The sequence below is a fragment of the Vanessa tameamea genome, chromosome 11 (assembly GCF_037043105.1).
Source record: "Vanessa tameamea isolate UH-Manoa-2023 chromosome 11, ilVanTame1 primary haplotype, whole genome shotgun sequence".
In the NCBI taxonomy this organism is placed as follows: Eukaryota; Metazoa; Arthropoda; class Insecta; order Lepidoptera; family Nymphalidae; genus Vanessa; species Vanessa tameamea.
The window spans coordinates 6,656,781-6,668,828 of NC_087319.1; the positions used below are offsets into that span (position 1 = coordinate 6,656,781).

The 12,048-nt window shown below is 32.6% G+C and overlaps 2 protein-coding genes across 6 annotated transcripts in view; both read right to left on the reverse strand.

The window, feature by feature from the left end:
- Positions 1-8,264, reverse strand: part of LOC113395164 (uncharacterized) — a 55,964-nt gene extending 47,700 nt beyond the window's left edge. Inside the window, exons 1-2 of one of the 5 annotated variants that reach the window (XM_026632727.2) lie at positions 8,062-8,264; positions 7,438-7,561 (exon numbers count right to left, since the gene is read on the reverse strand). In XM_026632727.2, coding sequence (XP_026488512.2) covers positions 7,438-7,503 — 66 coding nt within the window. In that variant the 5' untranslated portion in view covers positions 7,504-7,561; positions 8,062-8,264. Of the gene's footprint in view, positions 1-7,437; positions 7,615-8,061 lie in introns of all 5 variants that reach the window. The other 4 variants (XM_026632726.2, XM_026632725.2, XM_026632723.2 and 1 more) reach the window with 4 other exon arrangements.
- LOC113395166 (uncharacterized) overlaps positions 1-12,048 on the reverse strand; it is a 399,509-nt gene that overhangs the window by 356,645 nt on the left and 30,816 nt on the right. The window lies entirely within an intron of this gene.

The window sequence follows — 12,048 nt, forward strand, 5'->3', positions numbered from 1 at the left end:
ATAATATATATATTGTTGTTGAACGAAGTTTGAGTGACGTCGCCGGGGAAGTGACGTCACCGGACAGACGACGTGGAAGAAGAAAAGATATGACAGACGGGCGGCGAGGCAGCCATATTTAGTTGACTTAAGATAGAATTGAATAGTCGGTTGCTTATGATTTGAGTTCTTTAATGTTTTTGTTATTTTGCTGTATATGATTGTTACTTGTGTATATTTTTTTCAATATTTGATGATTGATAGATTATATCAGAAGTGGGATTGGGTTTATGCCCTATCCGACTCGCCTTCTGACATTTTCATATATTTCTCACGCATGAATATGAGCGTCCATATATTTTTTTGAATTTAACGTTTTTAATTTTTTTCTCTTTAAAGGCGTGATGATTACTTTGATTTTTTGATTTCAGATTTTATGCTATATGGTTATACTAACGTTGTTAGTATTTTGTTAATAATGTCTGACCAAAAGCGTGAAAGACGTAGCCGAGAAAGAGGACGAAGTCGACATGGCCGGCATCGTGACAAGTCCTCTAGTAATGTTAGACGTCAAATGGATTTTATTCTTGAACGTCTAAATAAATTAGAAGGTAATAAAGTGCAACAATCGCCAACGTCGGAAGCCGCGACTACACGCGTACCATTGGACCTTGGCACACGGACGCCGCAGGTGACAAAGAATGTGGAAGGGGCAGGCGCTGGGTCTTCCTCGAGGACTCAATCTGTGAGTGGTATCACTGATGCAGAAATAACCACCACTGAGCGAATTGTAGATGCATTTCGTTCTATAAATACTTTGGTAAATCATTCATTTTATATTTCTAACTTTGATCCCAGTGTTCATGACATTGATGTTTGGTGCGCTGAGGTAGATCGCGCGATAGCTATTAACAAATGGAGTGATAATGAATGCCTCCCTCGTATAGGGAATTGTCTTAAAGGTGATGCTAGATTATGGCTTAATGAGTGGGTTACAACAGATCGTAGTTGGAGTAATTTTAAGAGAGAATTTAAGCCATTATGTTAAAAAAAAACCCGACGCTGCAAATATTTTATTTGATGTCATGAATACGGATTCAAATAATTATCCCACCTATGCGGATTATGCACGTCGTTCGTTACTTCGTCTCCGAATCGTTCGGGGATTAAGTGATGAATTAATGTCTGCAATAATTATTCGTGGTGTCACAGATCCACAGATACGCGCTGCCGCGACTAACGCGAAATTGATGCCTAATGATTTGGTAGAATTCTTTTCTATATATGTGAAACCCGATTTCTCTAAACGCGATGTGGGAGCTTCCGTGTCGCATAATAGAAATGATTTTGTTAAAATTAATAGTGGTAACACTAATAATAGAAAACGTCAATTTGTTGATGGTAGATGTTTCTTCTTTTGTTTGATGGTTCTTCGTTTAATGTGAATAGTTCTAATTCAAAATCTGTTACGATAACCGAGCCCTGTTCTTTTTGCAAAAAGTCTGGTCATCGCGTTGATACTTGTTTTGCTAAATTGAAGTCAGAAACACGAAATAGGGATAATGTTAACTTCTGTAAGGAAAAAAAAGATACACGCGATAATGATGTGGTAGTAGCAGTTATATGTGGTGTACCAGTACACATTTTAATTGACAGCGGTTCTACTATTTCTTTAATTTCCTTGTCTTTACTGAAATATTTTGATTGTGTTCGGAAACCATGTTTTCTTGTTTTAAGAGGTATAGGAGGACAAGAAATAGAAACCACTCAATATGTCACTTTACCGATTGAGTTAGATGAAATTATTTTAGAGGTAGAATTATTCGTAGTTTCATCAGAACTTATGAACAGTCCTGTGGTTATAGGCACTGATGTACTTAACCGTGAAGGAGTTACATACGTTTGTACGTGTGATCGTCAATATTTAAAACATGTTTCCAATGAGGTGACTGATGTGTTTACGATTGAGTCTTATAGACATATACCCTTAAAAACCAAAGTTATTGATGAGAATTTACAACATTTACACGAAGTTATTCGTAAGTTGTCAGGATATTTTATAACGTGAACGGCAACTACAACAGATAAAAAAGGTATTATGTCAATCAGTAAATAATCGAAAGAATCTCCTTTCTTAGGTAGAGGTAAGTGTCAGCGACTTACTCAACATAAAGATTGCAAGATAATCCATTTAGCCACGAAAAAATACGGCACGCATCATATGTGCGTTGATTTTAGCGAGCGACTTTTACCTCCTCTGATTGTTGATCAGTGGATATTTTTTAACAAATTCCGTCACCCCGTTGAATCTGGTAAGGTCCTGTTCTATGATATTTTGAGTAACATGATTAAAGACAGGTTTACTAAATGAAAGTGTTGAAAATTGAAACTGATGTCCGATTTACCATAACTTTATGAAAGCGTTCTTTCAATCAACAAGAAGTATGTACTTAGGCTGTACAATAAGTTATGTCAGGACCAGCCGAGCATACAGAGATCTGTGGGTCCATGGTACCTTGACGAGGCGAGAGAACTGCTGAAGCCTGTGCTGCATAATTTGAGAGTAAGTAAAAGACATGCTTCACGTTGTGCCTCTGTCTTATGTACCTGAGATATGCTTCACGTCGTGCCTCTATCTCGTACATTTGGGATAGCCTCACGTCGTGCTTCCTCCCTTATGTTTGGTTTTTGAGATATGCTTCACGTCGTGCCTCTATCTCGTACATTTGGGATAGCCTCACGTCGTGCTTCCTCCCTTATGTTTAGTTTGTGAGATATGCTTCACGTCGTGCCTCTATCTCGTACATTTGGGATAGCCTCACGTCGTGCTTCCTCCCTTATGTTTGGTTTTTGAGATATGCTTCACGTCGTGCCTCTATCTCGTACATTTGGGATAGCCTCACGTCGTGCTTCCTCCCTTATGTTTGGTTTTTGAGATATGCTTCACGTCGTGCCTCTATCTCGTACATTTGGGATAGCCTCACGTCGTGCTTCCTCCCTTATGTTTGGTTTTTGAGATATGCTTCACGTCGTGCCTCTATCTCGTACATTTGGGATAGCCTCACGTCGTGCTTCCTCCCTTATGTTTAGTTTGTGAGATATGCTTCACGTCGTGCCTCTATCTCGTACATTTGGGATAGCCTCACGTCGTGCTTCCTCCCTTATGTCACAAACTGTGAGATACGCTTCACGTTGTGCCTCTATCTCACTTGTTAATAGCTTCATAGCGTAATTTATCTTCTAAGATGTTTAATGTTTTTTTTTGGTAGGTGTAGACTCATCAGATGATGAGGCCATTCGAGACCAAGTTGCTGGAACTGAAGATGTTCAACCTAGTACCTCGTCAGGAGCGGGGCCTAGCAGAGAAGTACAGACTCATTCAACAAAAGAGAACGAGGACGTTCTCATGTCAGGAGAGGCCGTGTTGTTGAACGAAGTTTGAGTGACGTCGCCGGGGAAGTGACGTCACCGGACAGACGACGTGGAAGAAGAAAAGATATGACAGACGGGCGGCGAGGCAGCCATATTTAGTTGACTTAAGATAGAATTGAATAGTCGGTTGCTTATGATTTGAGTTCTTTAATGTTTTTGTTATTTTGCTGTATATGATTGTTACTTGTGTATATTTTTTTCAATATTTGATGATTGATAGATTATAATATATATATTTTGTATACAATAGAAGGTTATATTTGCGATTCATTGTATCTTATGTATTATTATTGATTATGAATTAGTTATTGACTTCAATAAATGATTTATTTTATTTGCATAAAAATATAAATTAAAGTTGAATATTCCAAATACTGTTCCATTATTATTCTATTACTATGAAGATGACTTTTTATCGCGACTCTCAGTTTACCGTTAAATTGAATAGTTATATTATAAATCATTCTCGTAATAATAATTTTCGTAATGCAATAAAAAACGTTTCGATTCTCGATTCCAATCGATTCCACCGAATATAATAAATTTTGAAATGTAAGACAGGGGTATATTGTTTATGTTTAGTCTTTTTTTTAATAATAACTATTGACTAACGATAACGATTTTAATAGAAAAGAAATTTGCGCTTTATAATTTAAATAATATTTTACAATAAATACAGTAAGTATTTCGTGTAAGACCGTTTTTCAAATACTCCAAATTCTAAATATTAATTTAGATTAATACAAAATCAATGTTACATCATTTTTTTGTGTTATTATTTATTAGAAGGCTATAAAAAGCAACGTCGGTGTATTTAGTCTAATATAAACGAGGTTGCAAGATAACATCTTGGTTAATGTAAATAATACTTGTTTATTGTTCCATCTCTTTATCAGAGGTCAATAACACGTAACCTCAGTGACAAATATCAACCAAATTGTATGTATAAGTTGTCTTACTAATAAATCTTGTTGTAGTAAAAGAATAGTTACTGATTCCGTCCGTCATCATTAGTTTGATATTGTAAAAAAGAAGATAAAATATTGAACAGGCAAAAACTATAGTAAGTTAATTTTATTAATATAAATTAACACTCTAGAAATATTCCGATATGAAATTGAGTTATTTTATAGAGTGAAAGATAGAACATATTATAAGGAATATCGAAAAATATAATGTTTATATTATGATTCAACGTATAAGTACTGCGTCATAAATTATAGCACAGGTTATAGTTGTGTTAACTACATATATCACCAAAATAAAATCGAAAAAAATATATTTATTTGATTATATTTATGAGGCTGTTAATACTAATAATTTAAGTCAATTATTTTTAGATTTTTTTTTCAAAATATATCCTGTTTTCAAACAAGGCCATTATTAGACTTTATTTTTAATTTAATAATGAATCAACTCAATAGTGGCGAGAACGTTATTTAATAATTTACCTTAATTTAATTAATTACATTTCGAACAGTCATAGTCCTATTAAAACAAATATTTTAATGGATTTCAAATTAAATTAGAAGTATTAAAGAAGATTCCTAATCAGCGAAAGCTAAGAACTATGAAACATTTGAAACGCACACTACCCTTTCGCGATTTAGGTGTGCAATAATTTGATCCTGATATCTGAAACTTTTGTTATTCAAATTTAAAAAATAACACCTTTTATTTTTAGCTTAGAGCGATATAATTTTATTAATAATATTATGTATGCATCACTTAAAAAGACACTGAAATTACATGGTTCTGATATGATCATATATGTAATTGTTGAGTATGGTATCGGTAGGCGGACGAGCAAATGGGTCATCTGGTGGTATGTGGTCACCACCGCCCATAGACAAAGGCGTTGTAAGAAATATTAACCATTCCTTACATCACCAATGCGCCACCAACCTTGGGAACTAAGATGTTACGTCTCTTGTGCCTGTAGTTACACTGGCTCACTCACCCTTCAAACTGGAACACATCAATACTGGGTACTGCTGTTTGGTGGTAGAATATCTGACGAGTGGGTGGTACCCAGGCGGGCTGGCACCTACCACCAAGTAAAACTACTAAAATTAACCTAACACAGTACAGATGATTATTGTGTAATGATTCAAATGTATAAAATGTTTATTTTTACTAGGTTTTTCAGACAGGTATTACTATTTAGTGGTAGAATATTTGATGATTGGTGGAAACCCTACCATCCACTAGTCTGAAGTAGTATGATGACTGCCGTTCGCCATCAACGAATAACATTTGCTTGTCTTTAGTACTGTCACTTCAAAATGTCATATTAACAAGATTTTGAAGTAATATATTTAGCTAATATGAAATTTAATAATATAAAAACAATTTTGCTAGCTAATAAAATTAGCTGACTAGATAGATAGGTTACTAATATTCACAAGAGGCAATTTATGTTTCGCCATTCACAATATTGAATTAATAATATGAAACAAGCAACGTGTGAGACGATACGGTAATACGAAGTGTGCTTTAAGCAACTACAGCGTATTTTTACAATTATTTTCTAGACTTTTTTTCATAGGTTTTATCAAAGTAACTACTTTTGTGTAAAAACTAATGAGTGAAAAATTTATCTAATCATCAATAAATAATCTAGATAATCTACGCAAACAACAATATTTTTAATATCTGTTAAAAAACAAGTCAAGGGTCACAAGCACAAAGTATGAGTTTTACTTTATTCTGGTAAATTTCTCTAGTAAGTTATTTTGGAGCAAACATCATAATTTATCAAGTTAAATTATTTTAAATGTTTATCTGCCACCAAGGTATGCTGCGAAGTGAAATAAGCTCCTCAGTGGGATATTTGTGGGCTTTGATTGGCCAAGTAAAGAAAAGTCAATTCCTAAATATTTACTTTATTTATACTGATCGGATTTTTATGTACAATTTCAACTTAGTTAAGCACATATTTTTCCAAGATAACGTTTACGAATTGTAGTTACAGATACAGTTTTTTTTTAAAAACAGCGAATTAAACGAAACTTCTCCCAGGTGGTTCAACTACTTTGAACTTGCTGTGGGTCGTGTCAATATACCGTAAGGAAGATTTATTCAGATGAGATGAAGTCAGACATACAACAAAAATAATATGTACGATAAATGTAATTACAGATATATATAAACATATTATTCTCGTATTCTTCAATTAAACGACAACCCTAAAGATACGAAGTACGCAACATAACACTACGATCTTAATTTATATACTAACAGTACATAATAAGTGTTAGTGCAATCAATCTTATGGTAATTATGTTCAATGAGCGTTAACGGTTGATACGTGTCTCGTTTGTAATAAGTGCTTGCAACATACGTCATAAGGGCTTCCATCTTAATTATTTATGAAAACAAACCGAAACAGTTGCAAACGAATATTGACTTTTAGCCTTTATAGTTGTATAATATGACGAAAAGTTAGTTCTTAAATATTTTAAATGTAATAAATTCGTATTAAAATACTCAATTTCTTTTTCATTCAGTTTTGATAGCGATCAAGTCAAAAATTCAATATCATAGCAAGTGGTTACGATATAATGTAAAAAATATTCCCACTGCGTTTATTCGGGGTTTTTTTTCCGAAACAGTGATGTTGAAATAAATGGTTTCATTTGATTGCATATTTTCATCATAAAGTATTAAAAAGAAAAACTTAAATTATCAAACCTACCGTTGTAGGCCACGTTTCAGTGTAACTCTCACGTTGTGAAAAATTCAGTTAGCGGTTAGCGGACAGTTTGGACGTATGATACAGTCATGCTTTTAATGGATGATGGAGCGTGCGCAACATTATAGTGAAGCAACAAAAGCGAATACAAAATCAAAAGCGAATGATCTTAGTATGATTGACATTCCCGAAATTGCGTGTTCCATCTGCCTAGGTACCTCATAAAAATTTCCTCGTCAGCTCCCAGAATAATCCAAAACATACTTTCAAATGCAATTTACCCGGGACGTTTTGAAAATTTATAGTTCAAAATAAAAAATCAATTTTCTTACCTTCGCACTAGCAACGAAACAGCATATCAATGTTGCGCACCAAAATAAGAAAACTTTACGTTCCATGTCGACACTATGCGCACTTGATTAGGTAGTAACAGTCAAATTTTCATCACTCCGTTATCTGCAATACGAACTTATGACCTGGAAAGTTCTGGCAACTAAAAATTCAAACAACTCTTTATTCAAAACATACATCAAACTGGTTAAACATTCATTAATTTTAAAATGAAAAACAAACGATCCGCTCTTGTTTACTGTTACAAATAATCACACATAACCTATAATAATTTGTGTATTCATATATTCTATATTAATTAACACCTGGTATTAATTATAGTATGAAATAGTAAAATATACATAAATAGATCACATTAATGCAGTGATAAATTATAAATAATCAACTCGTCATAAATATTTCATTCATAAATATTATAATTGATCTAATTTTAAAAGCATTGTATAAATTTAAGCATCAAAAATGATGCGTCTGTTTTATTTACGCTAATTTGATCAACATTAAATGGACATCAATTATAATTTAGCATAAATTTATAATAACTTAAGTAGTTCAACTAAGTTCAATATAAACAAGAATTCCTAACAATAAGGGTGAACTCGTACCTTCACTGAGCTTAACCTTTAATAACGATTACATAAAATTGGGTTAAATATGACTTTTAATGTGTTAACGGCACTGGAAATATCACTTGTTTGAAGTTTTAACTATAGCATTAAGTGTTTAAATTATCGATGTTCGTTTAATGTATTTTCGCGACACGTGCACTTCTATCTTCGACGCGTTAGCGACTGATATTTTATTTAGTATCGGCTATACAACGCGTTCCCTACTCCGCTTGCGTCCTTGAATATAGTTTTTAAGTTTGTTCGTGGTTGGGTTAGTGGTTCATCCGCTGTTTCGAATATTAATGGTTATTCTTTTTATGTCTCATTTTCGTATTACGGATGTTTTTTAGTAGGAATTTGAATATTTATTGCACTTTTTTTTTATTAGAACATGATGTATAATATTACTCCATCTTTATTCTTAGTATCATGTAAGACCAGTTTAACATTTATGTCTCTAAGAAATATGGTGCGGATATACTAGATATTTACATTTAATAGCTTAATTTTGAATTAATCACTTTTTTAATGCACATATAATTCTGACATTTTGTTTGATATTTATTTTATGTGAAAAAACGACTAACTAGAGTAATTATAAGATAAGTATTCTTAATCCTATTTCGATTGGTACACCTGTTTCGATAGGTATGTACATATATGAATTGCAATAAAATTCAGATGCAAATCTTGGTAATTCACGAATGATAGTATGGAAGGACCCAATGCCTTTCATCATAATAATATGTTCGTTTACGACTAATGTCATGAGAGATTATGCATGTTTCCAAAGGAATATTTAACGTTTGAACAATTGGCAAATTACATATTTTTTAAGATTCTAGACTAAGTGTGGTCGTTTGTTTCGCAGCGCAGCTTCACTCCAAATGGGCTACCCACGTCAAAAAAATCTTTCGACACGTACCGGTTTAATTTTTTAATTAAATATATATCTATGACAATTTTAAGAAAACATCTTAACCTTTATAGAAGAAAGCTTTTAAATATTTAAATCATAAAAATCAGTGTTGGGCAAAACATGAGTTATATCGAATACGTAAATTTACGCATTTTTTTTTATTGAATTCATTAAATATTGGAAAGAAAAATATTTCAACTCATACAGGTATATCCTGAAATTAGGGTGTTCAAACAAGCAGACACTTCATATAATTTAAGTAGTATAGACTTGTCAATACAGCCGGCAACAAATTATTTATCTCATTAAGATAATAGGTATTTATATTAACCATGTTACATTATATTTTATTGAAATATCATCAACACCATATAAAGATCGCTATAAAATATTAAAATTGTTAACATATTACTAACACCAGTAATAATCATTTTTCCCACGCGTATTGCCCTTTCCAGACCATTTATAAGAAATTACTAATGGTAAGATTACCGAACACATTTTTTTTTATATTTAAGGCTCGATTATATATATATGATAAATTGGGATAGTATGAAAATATTGTAAAAAATATTTCTGCATGCTATTTTTTTTTGTTCCATATTTTTTTTTTTTTATAAAAATAATTTAGCTTAAGAGTTACTTTAGTAGTTTGATTTAAGGTGATTTTAGATAAATCCAAATCAAATAAAACAAAAATATTATGTCCGTAATTACATATTTCAGTTTAGTTAATTCATCGTAATTTATTTTTAAATTGAAAAAAAATCACGTGTGTACGCGGGCTTATACTATTTGTTTAATAAAAAATATAAACCACCTAATCTGTATTGATAAAATGACAAAATTATGAAACTATCGAATCTCATGACTTTTCTCATATTTTTTTATTTAATAATATAAGTCTATCGCGGGTCGTGTCGAATTGATGTGCCGAACTATGAGTGCAAGGAATTTCAGAATGCTCCTGAGCTTGTGACGATACTTTGAGTATATAGTATACCTCTTGCATTGTTTACTAGTCGTTAAGAACGATCGTGGCCAAAATTCACTGACGGAGATTTGTTCAGGAATTTCTACCTTTTTAATCAGGAATGGAAAGGAATGTATGGATATCCCAGGAATTATATGACAATCATACACAACTATTATTGGTTGATACGTAAACAACTGATCCAATAAAATGCTCTAATCTATGATCAAAACATTGTCCTTTCTTTATTTGGTAAAGCCGATAAATGCCTCATATCATTTGAATACAAAAATCATTGAAGATATAACTTTGTAAATCTTGCCAGAAAGTGTTTTTTTTTGCGTGATCTGGGGCTTTAAGCAGACTGAATTAGGATAATTATGGTATAGTGCTATATTGTAAAAATCTAAAGTCAGAAAATTAATTAATTTGCTAGCTTTACAGTCTGTTGAGGAAGGATGCGTAAAGATGAGTCAACCAGAGCGAATAATGTCAAATCTCATTTTGACTTAAAAATAGTTGAAGACTAATAAAGTCTGTCAGCGCGCACTGATATCACTCGACGGGACATCGGCAGCCGCATAGTTCCACCCCTAGTAAAAAAAAGGTATAGTTATCTTATTTCCATCATCATATAGGACGTGCCCCAAATACATGGGTCGGATAATTTTTACTTTTCCATGCAGAAACCGATACCAAATTACTAATTATAAATAGCCAAGATACGAGCTATCGTCACTTCCAACCAAAAGGACCATGTCTAACTAATGAAAGATGAGTGAGTATTAAAATTAAATGTTTATTCGAAATAATCAATCTTCATATCCTACGTCATCTAACTTCGTTCATTACCAAAACTCAATATGACATAGTACTTGACAATGATGACTAAAACTAGATGGAATTTGTCATCCATACTTAGCTACACGACCAAGGGCAGTTCATAGATCAAAGGATCCCTCTGGCGAACAGACAAAAAGTCGAAGCTAATTAAAGTAAATAGTCGCGGGTCAAGGTCTGTATTGCAGATGATTGACAAACAGACAACTAAAGCGTGATTAATGGAAATGTGATTAGGGGATATGTTTACGCACACCGAGTTTTATGTAGTTCTTTTATTTTCATTTTGCGATTACAATATTTTTTTTCTGAGTATACAATCTTTTTTTATGTAGGTACATCTAATTTTATATCAATTTAGTAATCAGATTTAGTTGCCAATAGACAAACTTCTGGCTTCTGCTAAGAATTATACCAATACTGGAGACAAACAAATGTATAGATCATCCTATAGATATATTAGGTACTTTAATAATAGACATAATATTTTCAAGGTTCGTGGCGTATTGGTAATCCAAGGGACGGTTAATATGGAACACAATAAAGAACTTAGCTATATTTAATATAATTTGATAATTTTATTAATCATAAACAAAATTTGCTTTTCATCGCTTATTTGGTCTAAATATGGATTTGTATAAAGTTCTATCACAAACAGTGTGCAAAGTCTCTTTATCGGCGAGTGAATCAAAAATATTTGCATAATTATTTAATCATTAACATCGCACTTGACACATATGCACATTTGTAATCGGGGTCTATATTTATAAAACAATTATATTAATTACTTTTAATAAGTTTTCGAACCGAATGAGGCTCAAACAATTTTCATACTCAAATAGGTACCAATCAGGAAATATTCCACCTACTCAGCAAGTAACCAATTAAAATGGGTCGCATACTTGAACATCACACTTGAACCAATACTTATAAAGGTAAGGGGGGTAACATTTGTAGCCCATTCAGGTAGCCCATTTGCTCATCGAAATTTCCAAAAAAATATTGAATAAAATACAAGCTATTGTAACGTTCCCATTTGAAAATGTAGACAAATACTTCATCGAATTCTAATTGAAGAACATCAACAGCGTGTATTTATATTTATTACCCTGTTGACATGATTTATAAATTCATCTTATATATTTATAGCGTAAGCCGGTTTTTGTCCCAGTCATTAGGGGACAATAGCTGCACGTAGAAGAGCTCCAGCCGTAGATATACAGAAAAATAAAGAGGATTTGATTGCAATCTA